The sequence below is a fragment of the Lissotriton vulgaris genome, chromosome 2_1 (assembly GCF_964263255.1).
Source record: "Lissotriton vulgaris chromosome 2_1, aLisVul1.2, whole genome shotgun sequence".
Classification (NCBI taxonomy): domain Eukaryota; kingdom Metazoa; phylum Chordata; class Amphibia; order Caudata; family Salamandridae; genus Lissotriton; species Lissotriton vulgaris.
The window spans coordinates 1,439,292,496-1,439,317,503 of NC_141687.1; the positions used below are offsets into that span (position 1 = coordinate 1,439,292,496).

General features: G+C 44.4%; 1 protein-coding gene across 6 annotated transcripts in view; it reads right to left on the reverse strand.

Moving 5' to 3' along the window:
• Positions 1 to 25,008, reverse strand: part of LOC147732719 (mitogen-activated protein kinase kinase kinase 5-like) — a 1,007,398-nt gene that overhangs the window by 92,413 nt on the left and 889,977 nt on the right. For all 6 annotated transcript variants that reach the window (XM_086957271.1, XM_086957270.1, XM_086957268.1 and 3 more), the window contains one exon: positions 9,876 to 9,982. In XM_086957271.1, the coding sequence (XP_086813397.1) occupies positions 9,876 to 9,982 (107 nt within the window). The remainder of the gene's footprint in view (positions 1 to 9,875; positions 9,983 to 25,008) is intronic.

The following is a 25,008-nucleotide window of genomic DNA, read 5'->3' on the forward strand; positions in this document are numbered from 1 at the left end:
CCCTACTACACTATCTAATGCAGTCTGGATCTCAGCGGTTAGTCCCCCTCTTGATGATATTGTAGAAGAATAAAAAACTGGGGACCCGTGTCGGTCCAGGGCTGGCCCATCTCCTGCCCCCATCGTTCTCTCATTCTGTCAAGGAATTAAGTCACAGCCTCCCCAGGCTTTATGCTCTCTGACCTCAAACCGACTAAGTCTAGGCGGTCAGGAAACAACTCCCTCAGGGCAGTCCAGATTTGGTGTCTGAATGAGTTAACCGCTGCCCGTCATGCACAGTGTTGAAAAGCTTGACTGAGGGCGCGGGAGAACACTGTTGGTCTGATCACCAATGAGGCTGATGAACAGACTTTTGATGTTACCTATGGCTAAGTTTATACCGTGGTGTTCTTTTCAAAGCAGAAGATCGATTTTCCTGCCTGTCTGTCAATGGGAGCAGTTTATTCTTGAGCCTTTCGTTGTCCATCTGTGCCCAAGGCACATAGATGGTTCCTGCTGCACCTATTGCCCATGGCACATTGATGATTCCTGCTGCACATATCTGGAGTAGCGGACTAATCCGGGCTTGGGCCGTTCTGTTTCTCCCCGATGTAGCACTCCCATCGTCTCAGGCACTCCTGCATGTAGGGGTAGTTCCATTTTGGATCTCCCTCTCCGTGCCAAATGCAGTCCTCTGCAATGGCCATGTCCTTGGGTTCAAAGGATCCCTCCTCTGGTCAAGGATGATCTTACTGGTGGCCTTTTCTTTCAGTCCAGCAGACCATTAGAAAGCAAAAAGGCCATGCAAAGCCCTCAACCTCTTCTCTGGATACTATCTCTCTAGGAGTTGGGACTGTCTAACCAATGTGTTGGGGGGTGGGGGAGCGCCACACATCCTAGTAGTCGCTCTTGTAGTGTACGCATAAAGGTGACATGCTGCTCCTTCTGCATCTCAATTGTGTCACTGTCAGGCTTTCCCAACTACTTATTTCCTAGTCCAACACTCTCCTATTTTCCTTTTAATCCGAACCTCTGCTCTCCTGAAGTGCGCCCTACTCCTTATCTCTTTTCGGCCCAGTTTCATTTACAACTGCTCGCAAACGCATGCATTACCTGCTCGCTTCCTTTGAGCCTCCTTGAGGGACCTACTCTGACTAAATTAACAGCCCTCGGGCTTCAGTCTGTCTTAATTTCTTGAGACTCCCCCTTACCCAGTCATCGAGACCTCTGTCCCGGCCCGCTTACTTCATGCTTTGTCTCTGTTTTCTATCTATAGTGCTTAAACGGATGCTGACCCCTTATGCTGATTTAAACTGCCCGATTACCCGACATGCTTGGAGCTGTATTATCTAGGTAATTAGAATTGGATGGTACGAATCACCTTTACATTGCTGGAATTTAGTGAACCTTAGGACTCCGCGGGTCTGACCCTGCTGCGTCCTTGGCTTTTAAACTTTTGTTCCAACTGCAAGTCGGATTCGGGGCCATGCACTTAGAGTATGTTCCGGCCATGTCTATTTTTGCTCCATCGCCCTCTGTGGAGGATTAGGTTACTCTTAGCTCCCCTGCCTCCTCAGCAACTTAGGATAATATCCGATCTGGCTGTATTTTTGCCTTTACAGAACCAGAATCCCAAGAGTGTTCTGAACTGGTCTGCGACCCTTTGGCGACGTGTATCCACGCGTACGGAAACATCACCGACGCCTGGAACATCCGCCGTTTGGATATTTGCATCCCCATTCACTTACTATCACGGGTAAGTATTCATAAACACGGCCGATATGAACCCCATCCTGTAGGGAAATCTAGAGGCCTATACTGGTTTGATACCTGATACTACTTTGAAGTTTTTTATTATTTTTTTATTTTTAATTTCTCTCTTTCCTAAGAGCTCCCAGACCTGATATGGTTGTCCTCAAATTTTGAAGATCAGAGTTACCTAAATTTCCGGAGGAACTCTAGGACCGTCTCTGAATTAATTGATGTGCCCTACACCCAATGAGATTTATTTGGACCTTGAGGTGGGTATGTCCACCATAGTTGTTTGTATTGCCAGCTACATGGTGGCGCCATACCTTCCGAGTCTGGGAAGTATGTGCCAGCGACACAGGTGCCTATATGTTTGCCAGGGTTGGGGCTCCAAGTCTTTGTCTCCATTGTTGTTAGTTTGCGTTAGCTGTATACTATAAAGAAAAACCCTGTTTTTGCGTTGTCTCATTGTTTTACCTTGTCCTTTCACTTTGGTTTATTGCCTATGTTCCTAGCTATTTATTATATTGAACCTTTTGAAATATTTTCATCCCTCAGTACTAAGCTCACACCTTAGGACCAGATTTATCTGATGGAAAAATATGTATGTTGTATTGATTTCAAGATTGACCCTTATGAGCTAATTGTAAATAACATGTAATAAACAAATGTGGATATTTTAATTGTTGCAGATTGTCGCTGTTGTCCCCCGCCCTTCCACTTTGTGCCCTGATGAAGGTGTGGCCCTAGATCTGGCCGAACACCAAAACGTGCGTTGGCGCATCAAGTTTGTCCCGCCTTCTTGTCATCTAGTCTCGATCTCTCCTGGAGACCCTGCGGGACTTGAAACATGATTAACAACTGGCAACTGAAGTGTGATGTGTAATGGATGTATGGAGAATGTGTGAGTAGGTGTGAGTTGGATATGATTGATTGAAGGGATGTGTGGGATGGGGACTGAATGAGTTGATTGTGCATCATGCTAATGTAATTATATTCTGTTACAAAATCTATATGTAAAAATTTGAATAAATTTGGAATGTTTTTCATCAACTAATTTGTTTTGGAGGTTAAGATTTTCTGCTAGTCCAAGTGAGCTTACTACTGACAAACCGAATTTTGGGACTCTAGCTGAGCCCTTTTTTTGTATCCCTCGGGGCAGATTGTTCTTTGTATTGAATAGTTCCAACACTCTCCAATGCCGATGCCCGGTGATGTGTTTGACCCCCCTCCCCTGACTCATCTCTAAGCAGGGCCCGAGGTCGAGCTCCTGTTCCCTTCGGGGAAGGGAGAATTGTTCCTCTGCCTTGCTGGTTTCCCAAGCGAGAGCTGGGTCTCCATTCTTAACTCTCGCTTCCTCCAACTCCCACCTGGTTTGTCTCCTTCTCTAAATGCTATGTGCTGTTCTTCTAGGCAATGTCTCGGCTTCAACCTCACTTCCTGATGCTACCTGCATGCCGTAGACCTGTCTGGGTGGAGTGTAGCTGGTGGGTCTCCGTTTTGGAGTCGAACTTTGCAGGACTGAGGCACCTTTTTTCACTGCCACTGGTCAAATCACCTTCGAGTAGGGCCACCAATCTCCATCTGACCTTATGGCACCGGGTGGGGCATTCAGGAGTAGGTGCTCCCTGTTCGGTTCGGACCTGATGGGTCGCAACCGATGGATGAGGGGATTGAGCCCTGAGGAGGCCTGGCACCTAACTGAGCCGGGGTTAACTGCAACCAAGCTGGTGGGACCTGTGATCCTGTATCCAGTTCGGTTGGTTGCTTCCCCGGGGGAGGTTTAGTAGTCTCCTTGACTGGTGGATTGATGTAACCCAGCGCAGAGGTGGCTGGGATGGCCGGAATCAGTGAGAGCACATCTGTAACGGTGTATGGTGGGGGAGATGCAGATGCCTTACTTAGAGACTCTGGGATAGTCTTATAGGCCGGGACCAACTGGAAGATGGCCCTTAGCTCTAGTTGGGCCTCCAGCTTAGCCATTTATATGTCGCGTATAACCGCTCTGTATGCGAGTCTTTATATGTTCTATGGAGTCGTGTCAAACGTTCCCCACCCCCCCTCGGGCCAGTGAATTGTGTGAGCTTTGGTCTGGATGTGCCACTTGCGGCAGTGTTTCTCTAGTTTCCTAGCCTGGGTAGGGACCCTCACTTGCATTTGGCTTAGTAGACTCTCCATACTTGATTGGAGAACTTGTTTTAAGGATTTTAAAAATGTGGATTGTCTGGAGATTCTATAAATAATTACAAATAATATTCTAATCGTTGGGAACAGTGTACATGAGGTGGTACTGAAAACAGTTTACTGGTCATGAGCTTTTAAAAAAAAATATATATATATATCAACGCATAACAAAATAGACATTTAACATTAACTCCATGGCTGCTATGCGTTTTCCCCCTCTGTGCTGAAAATTCTTTTTTTACATTGTTTTTTGACGAGCTGGGCTCGTCATCAGTGTTTGAGGAGGCTACACCATGACGAGCCCAGTGTGGAGTGTGGAAGGGGTTAAACAAAAGATGAATGCAATGAAATAGTAACAACCTGAAACAGAACGCAGTTGTTAGTTCAGAGCAATAAGAGTTGATTTTAAGTAATAAACTAGCAATCATTTGTTATTTCATAAAGCGTATACTCACTAACATGACATAACATTTAAACTTTCATAATGATTTGTAAAATTTCAACAGCACCACAATATCAATGTATGTAGAATATGTAGAATTGGGAAAAATGTAGAAGAGTCTAAAAGAGAAAAGGTTTGACAGAAAAAGTTGTTTCTCCCCCAAAAACCTGGTCCCCTCCTAGTGCCTATAGCCTGTGGATAGGGGATGTTCTGGATAGTAGGCAGAGCTAAGTGAGCCTGATAGTCTGTCCATATCAGATTGTGGACAAAAATAGCAACGATTTCAGTGGAGCAACAAGCATTTGTGATGCAATAGGTCTCACTTTTGCGAGAGTTTGAGCTATTCGCATTGTAAATGACAATGCCTTTTATTTATGTGTTTTGAAAACTTGCAAGAGGTGCGTAAACATGCCCTCTGTACTTATAGCCTTTGCTTACGAGAAGCAAGGCTGGCAATAATTGCGCCTCTTTTACTGCCAGCCTTGCTTCTCGTAAGCAAGGACTATCTGTGCAAAGTGTGTGTTTACGCACCGTTTGCAGGTTTTCAAGATAAATAAAAGGCATAGTCATTTACAATGCCAATAGCTCAAACTCTTGCAAATGTGAGACCTATTGCATTGCAAATGCTTGTTTGGTATACTTCAGTGCGCCGCCCTTGGTGGTGCGGACACGTCCCGACATAGGTTTCATGCTGGCTGTGCCACAGGAACCAAGATACACCTGACTGTAGACGCCCAATTACGATGAAACCAGTCCTGGGTCAGACAGGACCAGGCCTCGCAGTTCAGGCTGGACTGTTCTGACTGGAGCAGGGTGAAGACTGATTTGCATATAGCTGGGTCCACACTAAGTAGCCATGCTGTGCAAAATAACGATGGATTGGGATGGAACCCAGAGTGATTACCAGGGGCTGAGAATAATTCTAACATTCGATCCACTTTGTACACTGCAGTTACAAAGTGGCACACATCTGCATAGGATTGAGAGGCTTTGCACTGGAGGTGAAGAGGGGGCCTTTGATCCTTTAGTATGTATGTGGTGGGGGGTGCCTCTGTCGTGTTGATGTGTGAATAAGTCTAGTGCTGGTTTCTGACTGTGCCCTTGCGCCAGGCTGGCGGCTGTGGTGTCTAGTCGCACTGTGCCTTCAAGCTGTGAATTGTGGGCCTTGCGACTGCTGTATTCAAGGCTGTTAATGAACCAAAGAATCGCTTAGTGACCGCATGGTATTTACTGCCTTCGGGGAAGGGGAAATGTCCCTGCCAATCAAATAGCAGGGCAGAGAGGGCGTGTGAGAGAGGCTGGCCTCACAGAGGCTGCTCAATGGCCCGTATTCACCAGAAGAGTGACAGATGTGTCAGCATGAGGGAGAGGCGTGTGTGGAAGTGGAAGAGAGGGACTGTCCGCAGGTGAAAGGTAATCGAGAGAGAAGAGACCATGATAGTGTTTTAGAGCAGCTGGGATAGAGAAGGTAGGAAGTGAAATCACTCGATCCAATCACGTGCTATCTCATTGACTATCCAAGAGCGCATAGTCGCCCTCTCAAAGCCCAATCACTCTGTGTCAGTCTCACTATAGACACACATGCAGTGTACTCTGTCTCGCAGCATGGGCAGGGATGCATACCTCGCAGTCTCATAGGCGCGCAAGTACTCAATGTCTCGTAGCACTACAAAAACGGTACATGTTACCTGCCTCGCTGTCGCCGCCTCACAGTGCCACAGGTAAGAGAAGATGGCACGAGTTTCACGGTACTCACAAGCCTTGCAGGTCCCCTCAAAGCTCGGAAGACACGCACTGTCCTACGGTATTTCAGATAAGAACTGGCTTTCACCCCCTCTCCCACCCCACACATACACAGATGAGCAGGTTCAAAACGGCCTCACTGCCCAGCAGAGATGTGCAGGGACCTGCTATTCCAGAGAAATGAATAGAAAGGCTGGCCCTCGGGTCTTCGAGCACTGCAGAGAAATCCAGGTACTGCCAGATCGACACGGTCCAACCGAGAAGGCAGAGTTTCGCTTTGTCAGCCTCAGACAGAGAAGTTCATGTGATAGGTAGATAGGTCAACACTGAACAAGCACTCGCCATTGCAAGAATGTAAACAATTACAGACTAGTTAAAGGAGACCGTGCGAGTCCGGATGGGCGGAGCCAAAAGGAGACAGGGCAGTCACCAAAAAGCCTCACTTTCAATCGGAGGCCAACGTTTACCATAAAGGATGATGCCAGCAAATAGAAAGGATGGGCAGTGCTTCCACTCCACTTCCAAAATCGACTCGACGACAATAGATCCTGCAGAGCAAGCAACGCAAGCGCTGCAACGCTAGGAGAGACCTAAAAAAGCAGTAACCCTACAACTATCGGCCCTCTGCGGCCAGACACATGCTACACCGGATTCACCAAGGTCCGAATTTTCCCTTACTTCCGAATGACAACCTATATCACACGCAGTGGGTGTGCGTACCAACTGCCTCATGCCCAGCATTCTAAGCGGAGAGAAAAACGGGACACCTCTCACATCTACTAGATGCTACTAGTGTTGAGATCAATAGCACTAAGAAAACTTTTGTGACTAAAAAAAAATAAGATTGAAATGTTAGCTCTATGTCACACCAAGAGCATTTGCGTACCGACTTTCCAACATGCCCAGCCATCCAAGCAACCCCTTACTGACACCCAGGGACGATGCATACCCTCCATTCCATGACCAGTGGGCCAACCACTCCCTTACCGACACTCAGGAACGAGCCATACCATGTGCTCCACGCCAAGGGTCAAATACCAAAGAAATTGTAGCTACCTTCGCTTTCCTCTAGCATGCTGACTAGGGGAAAAACAAAAGTGATCTATTCGCTTGTCCTAGTTTGCCATATGCTAAATACTGGGACTAAGGGTCAGATGTAGTCTCTTATGCTACGACGGATGTCTCCGGAAGGACCTTCACCCAATGGATTCACAGAACTTCTAATCAATTATGACATCTGACCGATCGTTTCCGTCAGATGTGAATCCGTTCAGGCCAGGGTCCTTCCGTCGACAGCAGTCTGGGCTCAATAAACCAATCTGTTCTGGCTGGCTCACCAGAATGTTGCTCAGATAGGAATTTACCTTAAATAAATGAAAAGGCAAGCGGCATTTGGCAGAACAGGAACAATTAAATATTGCGGTCATGAGAGCTTCGACACAGTGCGTCTGATCAAAGTTTCTCTGTGTACAAAGTTTTGGCTGTCATTGTACACAGTTCATGAGGTACAGTAAAACAATTTCTACATTCCAAAAAGCATCTCAGTCATAAATTAAGAGTGGACATCTGATAAGGACACAGATGGCTCTCGAAATTGGGGAGAGCTAGTGTGGGCCAGAGTGTATGTGTCCAGATGTCCGGTGGGGGGAGCACATGATCACGCCATGTAGTGTGCATGTCCAGTTAGGATTGGCTGAGTGTTTCGATCTACACAAGGTATCTAGCTTTGTGGTATTTTTGGGGAATGCCAGACTTTGTGTGAATGTGTTTTATTGGGTCCATTTGCCTCAGACCTGTTTGTGGTGCAACGATCTATGTGTGGGATCGATCAGGGTTTTCCATGTCTTTGGGTTAAGGGAGACCCCACCTGTGACCTGGTATTTAACAGGCATAGGTGTGGGTTGTAGGGCCTGCCTAACCACATATCTCTGACCCTGGGTTGATGGGGAGGTCACCTTGGGTGAATCCGACAGCAATGATGTGAGTTCATTAAAACTCCTGAAAATAATATGGCAGTTTGGTATAATTTTTATTAACCTTCTTAACATTGTGCATTCAGTGGTCATAGCGTACATCGATATTGTCCTTACTGGTATTGACATGGTTATGCTTGCTTAGGTCATAATGTACATTGACGTTGCTCTTACTGGCAACATTGTCATTTGCAAATGGACTATGGCATACATTGACATTTTTACTGGCGCTGTCGACACTACGCAGTCCCCAGCGCGATAGTGATCCCATAGTAATTACCATCCCGAGCGCTCCAGCACGCCCCAGCCACAACCGCCCGGTTTCCTGCCTACATGGTAGTTTTTAAGTAATAAGAATAAACAGTCTGCATGCCAACTTTTTTTATCATGCCACTGTGAGCACTAACTCACCGAATTAAGGAAATACTCAGTAGGGCAAAGTGCTAATTTGAGCTTACCTTTACAGTTTCAGACTGCTCACCCTGTCCTGCTGATGATCTTGACTCAATAAAGATCCAAACGTCGTTGAACCCCACAACGAAAATCCCACCATTGCATATATTTTTGTGGATTTCCCTTTGTTGTTTATGCGATATTTCGTCTATTCTCACTTTCACTCAGTCACGATACGCACCCTATCACTTATGTGAGCACCTGAACGAATTTCTATAATACCAACATGTTGAAAAAGCACAATGATTAAAATTACACATGTTGCCCTACATGCTCTGCTCCCAAATTGATTTAGTATCTAGTCTAAATAATTGTCTTCGCTTTTGGACCTATTTAGGCCACCCTTGAACAATTGTACTTCTTATAGACACTGCTGTGCAGGCACAGGTTATTGCATACATTGACATTGCATAGACTTGTTTTGAAAAGGTTATGCAGGCACAGGTTATGGAAAACGTTTGCATTCAATTTATTGATATTATCGTTGTCGGGCCTGCACATATCATGGTATTCATTGACATTGTATTCACCCATTCTAACAGGATGTAATGACAGATACTTTAAAACAGCCTCCTGGTTTCTCAACAATAACTGTAAAAGGTATTCCATGTGAGCGATATAGTCTCTATTTCCATTTCACGTTTTACTTCTTCTAGCATTCACTGAGGGTATTTGCTTTTTCTACGACTCTTGAAGGTTGCTTACTGTGAATTGAGTTGTCTATATGTGTCTAGGAGAGTTTAGGTTGTCGGTAGGTGTTCATAACAGGTCACCATTGAGAGCTCCATGATTGAGGCTGAAAGCTATTCCAGATTCTCCCAGTGCAATGCTGTGAGTGATAAGGGTGTGCAGACTATATTGTCATCCAGTTCCTAGTATGGCCCATCTGCTGAGAACACAGAGCAATGCTTAAATATGTGCCAACTTTAATTACCATCTTATGTGGAAGTGTAAAGAAGCAATGCATAGCAGTTAACAATAGTGACAGCTGCAAGCGAAAAGAAAAGGCTATGTTCACTGGTGAGAACAGTGGGTGCTTATGTGAGAACGATTGAGTGAGAGCACGTAGTGGGGAGTGAGAATACCTGCCTGATTGAGAATGAATGCAGTGAGTGATGGGGAATGAATGAGTTTGAGTGAGAATAAGAATACTTCGAGAAAGCTTGCTTTGCTAACTTGCATTCCGTGCATGAATTTGCCCATAACTTTCAATGACCACCAGCCGCTACTGATAGGCACACATATAGGCAGAGGAAAAGCATTAGTACAGTACCGAAGATCAGGGTTGGCACCCTAGAGAGGAGATAAAGTCGAAAAGACAGGAAACCGTATTGACCAACAACCAAACTCACTATTTCCAAAGTTCGATCATCCACGTTGAGGTTCTGCAACCACGAGATAAGGGTTAGATCTTCAGCATCTGGTCGATGGTTCTTCATGGGACTGGCCCCCAACATTTCTAGAAATCAGAAGAAAACAGTGGCAAGACGTTTATCAAACCAGAAGGCAATTCGTTTCACTGGTTCAAGTGCATTTATTGTAAAGTGGACACTATTCTTACACATGGTGACGTAAAGACCTTTTGAATGAAATAAATAAACAGCTTGTTATCCATTTAAGCCAAAATGTTGTGAGCTGCTACCCATTTTATTTGTTTCCAATCTAAACAACCTGTAAAGTAAACACATACTAATAGGCTTCATTCTATTTTACAGTGGGCTAGGCAGACCATGCTTTAGGAGCCATCCTTTCAGAATCAGACATCGTAACAGAATCAAGACCTTTTTTTCTAAAAATCTTGGCCCCTGAATATGCAGATTGTAGGAAGATGGCTTTGTATACACTATTTTTATTTGAAAAGTTTTATATAGCGCTTCGAGACCCGGGGGTAGCAGAGCGCTTTACATGAGCATTAAGATTCCAGTTGGTACAGTAGATTCAGCGGGATCGGAAAAAAATATACAGACATTACACATGTAACAAAAAACACTTCTTAAATAAGCAAAATAGACTAACAGATATGGCCATGAGTAGAAAGTAGGTGCACAGAGTCCAGTGGATCCCCAAAGGCAGGCAGAGGCTAAAAGTAGATACTTCCTTACTCTGTATTTGAGGAAGTGTAAGCGAGCAGTAAGGCTTGATCACAGGGTGGTGTTAAGCATTTATTTAACATACTAAGGCAAGGAATGATGTCACACACCTAAAGCCTTAACTCAGACCAATTTGTTTGGTATAAAATAGTATTGTGTTGTATTGTATTTTATTCCTAGAACCAAGTCCGGCCTGGTATTGGTAAGTGTAATAACACTTTCTAAGAATAATGCAGTTAAATACAGTTTGCATGCAGTTGAATGCAATTGGATTAGTTAACATGAAGTCACTTGTTCAAAAAAGTGTTGGAATTATTTTTCATTTACTTTTCAGATTACTTTACAAGTAACTTTACAGGTTTCTTTTAAGTCATTTATTTATACTCAGTGTGATATGCCTAGATATCACACTGGGACATTTCCTAGATAAAAGGTAAGTCAGTTTTTGTAAATGTACACTTTAAGGTTTCATACAATCCAACTCCACACTAACAATTTTCACAGAAAAGCAGCCAATGCAATCCTATTCCCATAGGTTTGCATTGGCTGCTTTTCTGTGAAAATTGTAGATATCGAATTTGAACATATCGGTTTAAAGGTAAGTACTTAGGTTTGGGAGTTGGTTTTCTGTGGTTAGAGCAAGAGTTCCCCAAGGGTCAAGGAAGCACTTTCAAAGCACCCTCAGCAGCACTAGGGAGGCTGACTGCAGAGTGCTGAGGCCCAGTGTTATGCAATGGGGGAGAGGAGGCCTCCAGTTGGTGGCTGCTCCCGAGCAGACCAAAGACTGTGGGAGCAAAGCTCCTGGCCTTAAGCACAGGGGGGTTCAAGTTAGCACCCAAGGAGCGCCCACAGCAGCACTAGGGTGGCCAGGTGCAGGGGGCTGTTTTGGTGTATGCTGTCCTGATAATTTCAATGGGGATTCTCATGTTTGAACAAACACTGCAGGCTCTGGCACGTAGATCTTCTGGAGTCGACCACCGGTTGGTGAGGTAGGTTGGGAATTTGTGGGATGCCGGGACACTGTTGGTTGAGCCACCTAAGGCCGTTGTGGTGTCGGGTGCATGGATGTCTTTTGGCGTCTGGATTTTCTTACCAGGTCCATTCGCGGTCAGGGAGATCCCCCAGAAAAGGGCTGCAGGCATCGCCAGGGGGAGGCAGGTCAGGGATCACCAGATCCTAGGTCATGATCGCTAGATAGACCTCTTCCTCTGGTTAGGCCACTTGAACTCAGGCGGTGGGCATCTGGTGTAGAGTGGTGCAGACTTGTGGATTCAGCCAGAGCCAGAGTCCGTTTGCGAGCAAATCCGGTGCTCACAGGAGACAAAGTCTTGTATGGGAAGGCAAGGCATGTCCTCCGGGTTCTGAGGGGTTGCTGGCTGAAGAACGCACCGGGATTTCGCTAGAGCAGGTCGAGGTCAGGGCCAAATCAGTTGATGTCCTCCTCTTCTTCTTCAGGACTTCTCTTAGGTACTTCCTCTGGTTTCTTCTTGTTTGAGGCGGCAAGGTCAGGATTGCCCCTAAATACTAAATTTAGGGGTGTTACAGGTAGGTACAGGTTGTGACCAATGGGTCCTTTGCTTGGGGTGGGTACACCCCCTATTATTTCACCCTCCAGTGGGAGTGGGGCACAAGCCTCACTCTGGTTGGCTGGGTCCCCCCATCTTCAAAATGGCGGGGACGATGAGTTGGGCTTCACCTCGCCTCCAACTGAGGGGTGGGGTATCAAAGGTGGGCACACCTCTCCTCCTAACTTGGTTTTCCTGCCGATTCTCCCACCCAAGGTGGGGGTCAGAACCGGTGGGGGCAAGTTGCTGGGAGCAGCAAATGGCTGGGGCAGCTTACAAAGGTGGCAAGCCTTTGAAGTTTCTCCTTCGTGGATCCTGCCCATCCTGGGAGAGGAGGCTTTGTTTCAGGTCCCAAAGTGCGACAGGCTCTTGACCCAACGGTCCAGAAACATGCATGGTGGTGGCAGCTGGCAAGCAGCCACTCAACCAGGACACTAGAGTTAGGTCGTTTTTCAGTAGGCATCTTTGCAATGCCCTCTGAGTGCATTTTTGTTTAAATCCCACACTGGCATCAGTGTGGGTTTAATGTGCTGAGAGGTTAGATACCAAACTTCCCAGTTTTCATTAAAGACATTACGGCTCTGTGAAGTTCGTAATGACAACCTCTCATACCATATAGTATTTATGGCTTTACTGCACTTACAATGTCTAAGAATGGCCTTAGACACCTTAGGGGTACAGGGCTCATGCACCTGTACCCTGACCACTGGTATAGTGCACCCAGCTAGAGGGGTGGCTTACCTATGCCAGGGCAGTGGATTGAAGGCATGATGTGTGCCATGTCAACTCTTCACTTTGCTCTGCACCAAAACACGCAGCCTACAATGAATTTGGGGGGGGGGGTGTGAGTGTGAGTGTGTGTGTGTGTGTGTGTGTGTGTGTATGTATGTGTGTGTGCACATGTGTGTGCACCTGTGTGAAGGTACAGGGCCTAGCCCTTAGAGGCCTTCTCTGGTCACAGTGCCCTTGGTACCTTTTACAAGAAACTTACATGTGGCCAGAGAGTTGCCAATTGGGTTTTGCAACAGTACAGTTTAGGGAAAGAACATGGGCCCTGGGTACCTGGTTGGCAGGAACCCAGGGCACACTCAGAACTCAGTCAAAGTGCATCAACATTAGGCAAAAAGTGGGGGCAACCATGCAAAAAGGGGTACTTTCCTACAACCCCCCCCGCCACCAAATGAAAGAGGATGAGACTAACCTTTCCCTAGAGAGTCTTCATTGTCTAAGTGGAAGAACCTGGAAGGTCCACCTGCATTGGCATGGGCAGTCCCAGGTCTATGTTCCACTGTAAAGTCCAGTCCTTGTAGGGAGATGGACCACCTCAAAAGTTTAGGATGTTTACCTTTCATTTGCATTAGTCATTTGAGAGGTCTGTTTGAACTGTGAAGTGAGTACCAAACAAGTATGGTCTCAAGTCCTTCATTGACTAAACTACAGCAAAGTCCTCCCTCTCAAAGGCACTCCAACGCTGATCCCTGGGGAGTAACCTCCTGCTGATAAAAGAAATAGGCTGGCCTTGGCCAACATCATTGCTCTGGGATAGGACTGCTCCTATCCCTGGCTCAGAGGCATCAGTTTGCACAATGAACTGCTTGGTGTAGTCTAGAGCTTTGAGAATTGGTGCTGAGCACATTGCCTCTTTCAGGGTGTCAAAAGCCTTTTGACAGCTAACTGTCCAGTTAATCTTTTGGGGCATCTTCTTGGACGCGATTTCTGTGAGGGGTGTCACAAGGGACCCATACCCTTTCACCAACCTCCTGTAGTACCTAGTCAAGCCAAGGAATGCACCAACTTGGGTCTGGGTTGTTGGGGCCTCTCATACCAAGATAGCCTGATCTTGGGTTGTAGGGGTTGAACTTTGCCTCCACCAACTAGGTGGCCCAAGTATACAACTGTGCCCTGCCCCATCTGGCATTTGGATGCCTTGATAGTTAGGCCCCCAGCTGGCAGGGCTTTTAAAACCATGTGGATCTACAGCTATACATGCCAAGAACAGATGCTTACTGGGTTAGTAACATTATCCATTCGAGGCATGTGTGCTGTAGATACACATGCTTTGCATAGACTACAAAGAAGTATACTCCCAAAGCGGTGGCTAACCTGTAAATGTTGGTTTGAAATAGCATTTTAGGTACTGCTAGGCCTACCTTACCTTGTTGACGTGCTAACACATCTACGCAATAGTGTTTGGTAAATGTGTGTAGTGTAAACCATGTATAGAGAAATTTTACCTAAAAAGGCCATAGAAGCCCCTATTTTGCGAGTGGAATGCGCTTTAGGGGGTATGCATAAAGTTTTTTTGGCTTTAGTGTAGCATGTTTGAATGCATTTAACAATCCATCTTGCAATACCATATTTAGAGATGGGATTGCCTTTGTGAGGTAGAGCAAATGCAACAAACAGCTATTTTATTTTGCAAAAGTATTTTGTCCTATCTATGTAGAACAATAAAGCTTCTAACAACAAGTATGTGAAGAGCACTTTCTGCTACATAATCAGGTTGAGGCAAAAATACTGGTAACTCAACCGATTGGTTTAGATGAAAAGCAGAAAACACTTTGGAAAAGAATTTAGGGGTGGTGTGGAGAACTACCCTGTCTTTGTGTAGTTGAAAGAAGGGTCCTTCCAAGGTTAATGCCTGTAGCTCACCAACTCTCCTCAATGATGTGATCACGATGAGGAAAGCAACTTTCCATGAGAGAATTTGCAAAGGGCACTTGTGCAATGGTTCAAAAGGTGGACCCATGAGCTTTGTGAGGACAATGTTAAGATTCAATATTGGCGCTGGGGGACTCCTTGGTGGTATTACTCTTTTCAAGCCCTCCATGAAACCTTTGATTACTGCAACTCTGTCATTGCAGTAGACAACAAATCTTTTCCACTTTGCTATGTAGCGAGCTCTGGTGGTAGGCTTTCTTGCTTCTTTTAGAATATTCATACCGTCTGGTGGTAGGTTAAAAAACTAAACTCCATGACTTCAGGAGCCAGACTGCTAAGTGCAGTTCTTTGGGATTTGGATGTTTGATTTCTCCATGGTTCTGTGTGAGGAGTCGTGAGGTGCAGCTTTTCAAGCGGAACTAGTGATAGCTCCAACAGGGTGTTGTACCATGGTTGACGGGCCCACGTGGTAGCTACTAGAATTAGTATGAGGGATATTTGCCTGAGCTTCCGAACCAGACACGGAATGAGCGGGAGAGGTGGAAAAGCATAGGCAAATATCCCTGACCAGTTCATCCATTGGGCATTGCCCTTTGAGAGCGGGTGTGGGAACCTGGAGAAGAAGCATGGGCATTTTGCGTTTTGTGATGTGGGGAACAAGTCTATTTGTGGGAATTCCCATTGTTGAAAGTATGGAAGGAGAATTTGTGGATGAAGTTCCCACTCGTAAATTTGCTTTCTCCTTCTGCTGAGAAGGTCAGCAATCTGATTGTTTACTCCTGGAAGGTGTTCTGCCAGAAGATACATCTTGTGATGGATTGCCCAATTCCAAGTGGCTTGAGCGAGTAGTGACATTTGCAGAGAGTGTGGCCCCCCGTCCCCTGATTTTGCACATAATACATTGCAGTCATGTTGTTCGTTGGGACTAGGATAGTTTTGCCTATGAGGTCAGTTTGAAAAGCTTTGAGTGCTAGAAAAACTACCAGGAGCTCTAGATAGTTGATGTGGAGGTTTGTGTGGTTGTTGCACCACAGGCCTTGCACTGGGTAATCTTGGAGATGAGCATCCCAACCTGTCAGAAATGCATCTGCTGTGAGCACAATCTGTGGAATAGGGTCGACGAAAGGCCGTCCTCTTGATACATTTTTTGGGTTCCACCACTGCAGAGAAAGATGGGTACTGCCGTCTACCAACACTAGATCAGTCAATTGACCCTGCGACTGATTCCACTGATGTGCCAAGCACTCTTGTCGTGGACGCATGTGAAGTCTTGCATGGGGTGCAATTGCAATGCAAGACGCCATCATTACCAGCAGCTGAATGAACACTCTGGCAGGTAAGGTTTGGTTGGGCTGAATCTGTAGTACCATAGCCTGAATATTGTGAATTCTGGCTACATTGGGAGTGGCTAGAGCTTTGACTGTCTAGAGTGGCTCCTAGGTAAGACTGCATCTGCGAAAGATGCAGGTGAGATTTATGTGCATTGACCGTAAAGTCAAGTTGATGAAGAAGGTATATTATTATCTGTGTGTGTCATAGACAATTTTGGTAAGTGCTCGCTTTGATGAGCAGTCGTCTAGATAGGGGAATTCGTGAATATGCGGTCTACTGAGATGATCCACGACTACTGCCAGACATTTTGTAAATACTCTGGGTATGATCGTTACTCCGAAGGGAAGTACTTTGAATTGGTAATGCTTGCCTGCAATCACAAATCTGAGGTATTTGTGATGAGCCAGGTGAACTGGAACACGAAAATGTGTCTTAAGTCTAGAGTAGACATAAAATCTGCCTTCTGTAAAACTGGAAGTACCTGCTGAAGGGTCAACATGTGAAAGTGTTCTGACAGTATATATTGGTTTAAATCTGAGATGCAGAATAGGTCTTTGGGAATCGTCCTTTCTGGGAATGAGAAAGTACAGAGAGTAAGTCCCTGAGCCTTGGTATTGTGCTGGAAACGGCTCTATAGCTCCTTTCAGTACGAGGGATTGCACTCCCTGTTAGAGCAATTGCAGGTGTTCTGAAGACAATTTGTGAGATCGAGGTGAAATGTTTGGAGGATTGCTGGTAAGCTCCAGGCAATAACCATGTTGGATAAATCCAACCTGCTGTTATAGATTGCCAAATGGAGAGACATTGTTAAAGTCTTCCCCGACAGGTGTGGTATGGTCGGGAGGAAGCGTGGGTTAAGTCTCTGCTTATTAGGGGAAGGGGAGTTACGGGGTGTGTTGCCCTTACCCCTATCTTTAGAGTAGTTCCCTCTATAACCGCCCCGAAAAAAGCCTCTGGAAAGAGAGGACTGTTATTAACTTTGAAGGGGGAGGTATTCTGGTCTGAGGATGTGGTTTTAGACACTCCCTCGGTAAAAGGAACGACGAAAGGAGACTCTGCTTGCAGGGGCAGCTCCTCCACTAGGGCGGAGGAGCATTGCCTCACGGCTTTCTTGCAGTGCGAGAAGCAGAAACATAAAATGTTAAAATAAAACTACCATTTTATGTTTCTTCTCGCACTGCGAGAAAGCAGAAGTGTTTAATTGCGGGTGGTCAGGAATGCTCTATGAGCAGGGCTGGGGAGGAGTGGTGTGCCCACTACTGAGTGAGCATGACTGGTTTAGACAGCCCTCTGAGGCTGCCAAAACCAGTCATGCACACACTGCCCTTTATCCATGCCGGCTGCAATGCAGCCTACATGGAGAAAATGGCCTCCCAATAGGAGTCTGGATGGGCGCCGTTCTGATCAAGCACAACCCTGCCATTGCAACGTTGTGATTTGATTTCTGGAGGGGAGGGAGGCTGTCTGCTTCCTGTTCCTGCCTGAAGCAGAACAGAAGCAGGAGCTGAGAAAACGCAGGACCCGGCCGGCGGACAGGTACGTTTTTTCAATTTATTTTACCATTCACCCCTCCCCGCACGACCCGCCGCCCTCCTACCCGCGATTAATGCCGGCCACGACTGTGTTTGAAAGAGACTGGAGCGCTCCCATGGATTTGGCCACTTCAATGTCCTTTTTATTTTTTCTATTGTCTGATCTACCTCAGGACCAAAAAGATGCTTCTTATCAAATGGTGTGTTTAGAATGGATTATTGGACCACAGGCTCAAACCCGGAGATCCTTAACTAAGCCTTTCTCCTAAGCAAAATGCTAGTGTTAATCTCTCTAGTCACAGTATCAGTAGCATCTAGAGCACACCTTATGCAGGAATTTGACATTAGTTTCCCATCATTTACCAAATCCTGCACTTTTGTTTTATGCTCTTCTGGGAGATATTGAAGCAAATGCAAATTCATCACAGTGTGCCCTGTCATACCTGGCTAAAAGGCCCTGTGTATCCGCAATGCGCCTTCATTAATTTTCGGTCCCGATGAATGCCACTGACCCGATCAGGCCATTTGGCAGAAACATTTTGACCGCACCTTCAACGATGAGGGGACAGTAATTTACCCATTGCACGTTCACTTTTTTTTTAATACCATATAGTTGCCTGCCATATTAAAATACATTTGGTAACTGTAATGGTTTTTAAACCTCACTCACTTGTCACGGGCCCCCACTTAGTTTAGAAGGGAATCCCTGATGTCAGGTGTTTGCCCGCCCTCCACCAAACCAAGTTTCTGGAAGGTGAGGATTGGTCAATGATGAAGCATGACACCAGGTGGTGTGTGAGACCAGTCTGTCACTTTTTGTGAGATGCCATCATTCACAATTTAAGCTTTACTTAGGTCACTACCCTGGGAACGGCCCCATTTTGTGTTGAACATTGTATGTTGGAGGCTGGACTGCTCCTAGCTCCCCGTGCCTCTAGTACCCTCCCCCAGAAGCCCCTGGGGATAGTGTGGATTTAAACCATTTGGTGATGTCATCACCGCCCTCAAATTTGGGGACAATCCCTTTGGGGATTTTGAGATTATAAAATTACTCTGTGTCCATATTTATTAAGTTTCTGCCACCATTGATGGGAGCTAAGCCCATCTCTGCTGTTTCGTTTTCTAGAGCCAGGAGTCTGATCACTAGGTCTAATTTTTTGTATTGTATAAGCTTTATTTCAACAACTCATGTCATAAAAGCTATAAAAACACCAGTTATAAAAAGATAAAAGGTATAAAATAGACAGTTCATACTGCATCTTATTACAGTAACTTGCAACAAAATTATTCATCATGGTTTACAGCTACAGCAAGGGAGCAAGATTAAATTTGACAAATAAATAATAGATAACAATTGACACAACATTACAATAATAACATACTTAAGACAATGAGGAAATGAAGGAAGGGTGACACGGTATTTCCAAGCTACGAGCTACTATTAGTTGGTCTTGATGAGCAGTGCCCAACAGTTATTTTAATTGCGTTTACCACTCTCTCGGTATGGAGATGTAAGATAATTATATACAGTGAAGCGCGTGAGCATAGCGATTAGGCCCTTGAGCAAATGTGCGTGAGGTACTACGACGTTCCTATCAAAACCTTCCTCCTTATAGAGCACGCGTGACTTAAAATCTTGGCCACTCGAGGGACCTGAATTATGTTAAAAGTAGGGCTCCAAATGTCTAATCTGTTTGTGAGGGAGAAATTCTGTAGTGAGTTTACCCAGATTAGAATTACTAAATGTTTTCTATTCCACCCATTCCCAGTAGTGTTTGAGGACATTTTTTTGGGTTGGATCTTGATTACCCTAATGGGCTTGGACCCCTATTTCAGACATCAGTTTCCTGGCATTTGTGATCCAGCCTACCTTATTACTCATATCAATCCTAATGATTCTCACTTAACTCTTGGTGTCATCATGGCGGCGGCGGTGTCACGCCGGCACGGCCCTTAGTTCAGTGGACTGTTGTGTTGCTGGTGGTGGGCGGGACTCGAGAGCAGTACTGGGCGGGAGTCAGACAATAATTGGGTCGGATTTGGTTGTGCGCTGCGCGCAGATCTTTTTCCACTTGCCACGGCCCTACACACCCGCATCTCACGAGTTAGAGCCAGTCCAACCACGTCAAGGGTAGGCAGCACCACCACCAGGCAGCTTATCAGTTAATAACGTGCCCTGCAGGCAGCCTCGGCTGACCCCGAGGAGTGTAACGAACCGTCAGTAATATATCACAATAGGGCCTCCGCCGGCCGGGGTTAAGTTTTTAACCCCTTTGATGCTGGTGACGGAACCATTCCGTCATCAGTCACGGTTGAGCTGTGCTGATGACGGAAGGGTTCCGTCACGACCACACCCAGTTAAGGAATGTGCAACATCGGGGAGGAATCAAGGCAGCAGGCAAGGTGTTAAAGAAGGCCCTCCCTGACTGCCCCAAGTTTCCTCAGCATTCGATTTATGCACTGCACTCTGCCTGGGCTGGGCTGGTTTGGCCTACTAGCGGCCGCCAACGCCATAGTGCGGTCTGCTACACATTATTATTTCTCTTTCCAATCTGAATTGAGTAACATCTCCTCGTTGCCACTGTAAGCGCTGGGATGCGTCCGGGTAGCCATGCGCTATATGAATGTTTTTACAATTACATTTATTATCCCAATAGGGCTGGGCCGGCCGGTGTTAAAGTTAAAGGCCCTGCCTTTGTAAGCGCTGGGATGCGTCCGGGTAGCCATGCGCTATATGAATGTTTTTACAATTACATTTATTATCCCAATAGGGCTGGGCCGGAGGTGTTAAAGTTAAAGGCCCTGCCTTTGAACTTAGTAGTATCCTCCGCTCCTCCCCTCCTAAACAGTTTACTGCTTAACAGTGGCTTAGTCCTTAGAGGCTGCTTAACAGTGGCTTAGTCCTTAGAGGCTGCTTAACAGTGGCTTAGTCCTTTGAGGCTATTTCGGGTCGAAGCCAGCAGAGTTGCTCTGGCCTGGTGTAATATGTGCTTATGTACATGCGCTCATGTTTATGTACACGCGCTCATACGTGCGCTCATGTTTTCTTTTGATTCAGACTTCATACGTACACTTTCTGTTAGGTGCGCTTGAAGTCTGATGTTATAATTATTCTTTAAACATGCATTCTCGTGAGGGCAGCCTGACTCTCTGGCATGGACGGTTGTACTTGTCAGTTGCCGCTCATGCTCCGGAGAGGAAGGACGCACTCCCGTGGTGTTCTGTCTACTTTCTTGGAATAAATCTACATTTCATCTTCATTGCCCCCAGTGGATTATTTCCCTTGAAAACATCACCTTTTACAATTGGCGACGATTTCCGGCGATTTTCTGGATTTTAAGAAACATCACCAATCATTTGTGCCTCTCAAGCCTCACTCGATCTGCTCCTTCACCTGCTCCCTCAGTCCGGAAAGGCATTGCAACCGGAAAGGAAATACGTGATTCAGCCTCTGAGCCTCGTTTCTCATAAAGGGGACCGACCGCCTGTTCTAGCAAGACCTCTTTTAATTGGTTTTCTCTCGCGCGACCACACCCCCAAATGAAACGATTGGCTTGTCACTTCTTCCTGCTTATTTAGGGAACTGGAGCACGATCATGTGGTGAAAAATGATTTTACTGGCTTTTAAAGCAAACCGGAGCACAATTTAGGACTTAACAGGAACTGTAAGTTTGAAAAGAAAATATTATTTTCTTTCTTCCTTCTTTATTAATACTTACATTTAAAGAAAACTGATTAACAAACTTTTAATTGACATTTTAAAACAAAAGAAAGGGTCAAACTTTATATTTACAAATCAAAACGTTTATTTCTAATGGCAAAACAAGAAATATTTCAATTGGAACATTTCTTACCTCATCAGAGTAAACGTAAAGAACCCTGGAAACTCTGGATTAAATCTTTTGAAAACTATTTAGTAGCCATAGACGCAGAGGATTATTCAGCTAAACGCAAACTTGCCATTTTGTATCATTTCTTAGGAAGAGTTGGACGTGAGACTTTTAATATTTTGCCAGTCACTATTCCACCTCCAGATGGAGGTGAAGGATGGAATGTATATACAGATGCTGCTCAGAGATTAAATAAGAAATTTTTGGAACAGCCAAGCGTGATGCTAGAAAGATTTAACTTTAGAAAGAAGAAACAGAATTCAGATGAATCTGTTGAAGACTATATATCAGTTCTCAGGAATTTGGCATCTGAATGTAACTTTGGAGCAGAATTAGACTATCATATAAGAGACCAATTTGTTTATTCTTGTTTTCATAAGAAGATACAAGAAAGAATTCTTAGCTGCAGAGACCCAACATTGACTGAGGTTATTGTTATGGCAAAGGGAATAGAAAGATCCTTCATCACTTCTTCTTGCTTGAATCAAGAAAATGTTTCTCCTATTAATGTTGTTGAACATGATGCTTCTGTTAATATTATTTCTTACAGGGCACGGTTTTCGAAGCCTTTTCAAGCAAGACAAAACAAAACTTCATCATATTGTTACAGGTGTGGGGCTAGATCGCACTTAGGTGATAGTCCCATTTGCCCAGCGTTAGGTAACAAATGCACTAAATGTGGAAAAACTGGTCATTTTTATAGCGTCTGTAAAAGCAAAAGAGTTGTCAGAGTCAGTTCTCTAGATACTACAGAGATTTCAAATGAAGACGCTGCTGAACATAGTCTCATTCTTTCTAATAGTATGGAAAGAATGATGCTTTCTGTTGATATTGATATTGTAGATTTGAGTACTTCTGAAAAAAAGGTCAAAGAACCATTAGTTGAATTTATGATAGGTGATTTAAAATTAGAAATGATGGGTGATTCTGGAGCACCAGTTACGATAATTTCTGACATATTGTTTGAGAAACACTGGCCTGGTAAAGTCTTAGAGAAATTGGATATTATTCCTAAAGGTTATGGGGGTCAAAAAATTGAAATGTATGATTATTTCATTGAATTTGTGTCTTGTTTGGGGAGAAAAATTTCTAGAAAAGTTTATGTGACCCTTCAAGGTAAGCTCATTATTGGATGGCAAGATTTAGCTAAGATGGGGTTAAAATTAGTCCGTGGTGCTGAAAATCCCATTCAAATCAATAATTATGTTTCTATTGATATTATAGATAGTTCTGAAACAAATGATGCTTCATCTTTCACAACAAAGATTCTAAATGAATTCTCAGATGTTTTTACAACACGCATTGGTAAGATTACAAAGGTAGAACATTTTATAAAGTTAAAAGAGAATGCCATTCCCATTGTACATAAGGCCAGGCCCATTCCTTTAAGTGTGAGAACTGATTTGATGGTTTTACTTGACAAATTAGTGGAAGAGGGGATCATAACTCCTACAGACTCCTCTGAATGGGTGAGTCCCATTGTTATTGTGCGGAAAAAAGATAATTCGATTCGTTTGTGTGCTGATTTACACTCACTGAACAAAAACATAGTAGTAGACTGCCACCCAATACCGAAAATTCACGATCTATTATCAAATATTGCAGGTGCCACTTGTTTTTCCATCTTAGATTTGAAGTCGGCGTATCATCAAATTCCTTTATCCACACCTTCCACTGACCTTACAACCTTCATAACACCCTTTGGTGCATATAAATACCTTAGGTTACCCTTTGGTTTGGCCTCTGCTGCAAGCGTGTTCCAGAGGTTCATGGATCACATTTTAGCTGGCATTGTTTCAGTTCAGGCTTACCAGGATGATGTTCTAATTTACTCAAAAAACAAGAATGAACACATTATTACCCTAAGAAAGGTACTTGAGAAATTCAAAGAATTTGGAGTTAAACTTGGTGCGGATAAGTGCAAATTTATGGTTCAGTCTCTAGATTATTTAGGGCATACCATTTCAGCTTCTGGAATCAGCCCTAAATTTTCTCTTACAAAAGCTATTGATGAAGTAGTAGTTCCTCATACCAAAGATTTGCTTAGGTCATTTCTGGGCATGACGGAATATTATTCTAGATTCATATCCAACTATGCTCAGGTTGTTCAACCATTACGCCTTTTGTTAAAGAAAAATATTCAGTTTACATGGAATGATGATGCACAGAAAGTGTTTGAATTAGTTAAAAAGTTAATTCTTCAGGCTCCTGCTTTATCGCCATTTTCACCTGGTTACAAATATATATTATCGGTGGATGCGAGCCAAAAAGGATTAGGGGCTGTCTTATCTCAGTGGGTAAATGGGAAAGAGAACACAGTGGGTTTCTCTTCCAGATCTCTCTCTATTGCTGAATCTAACTATAGTACGATAGAGAGGGAGGCTTTGGCTTGTACCTGGGCTGTGGAAAAATTCAGGACTTTTATTTGGGGTACACAATTTGAAATTTTTTCAGACCACAAACCTCTAATCCATTTACTATCAGTTAATGGAACAGGAAAAGCTTTGTCAAGGTTGGTAAGATTATTATCACGCTTGCATGAGTATAATTTTATTATTAAGTATATTCCAGGTGGTCGCAATGGCAGAGCGGACTGTTTGTCAAGATTGTCTTTAAAGGATGACTACTTGCCTTCAAGGTTTGATGATGTAGAATGTGTAGTTGTCACCATTGAGGATGTTATTACCGATCTTCCTCATGTAACAAAGGATGATTAGTTAAAAGCTTTAGTAGAGGATTCTACTCTTCTAGCTGTTAAGAACATGATTGTAACTGGCTAGCCTAGAGAAAGGTCTTTACCATCCCCTTTAAAAACTTTTGCACAAGTCAGCGAAGAACTTTCTATAATTGAGGGTTTCATTATGCGTGGAGACTTAGCAGTACCTCCTTTTTCTTTACGGAAAAGGATTTTTGACATAGCACATGATGGCCATTTAGGCATAGGTGCAACAGCTAGAAGGTTGAAAGAAAGTTTTTGGTGGCCTGCCTTAGAGTCTGATGTTACCAACTGGATAAATGCATGTAGCACATGTCTTGTCTCAGACAAGCACTGGAAGATTGCAAAACTTCCGTTACACAATGTACCAACACCTGAAGAAGCATGGATGAAAATAGCATTAGATTTTGCAGGCCCGTTTGATCTACTTCCCAATGATAAAAAATACATTTTGGTATTAGTTGATTATAACCAAAATGGGAGGAGGTTGAGTTTTGTTCTTCAGCCTCTTCTATTGCTGTGATTAACTTTTTAACTAGAATTTTTATGACTGAGGTTTTTCCTAAAGAGTTGGTCACAGACAATGGTTCACATTTTACCTCAACGAGTATGGAGACATTTTTCTTGTCTCATGATATCAAGCATTTGAAGGTTGCTTTATATTCCGCGACAGCTAACATTTTAGTTGAACGAATGAAT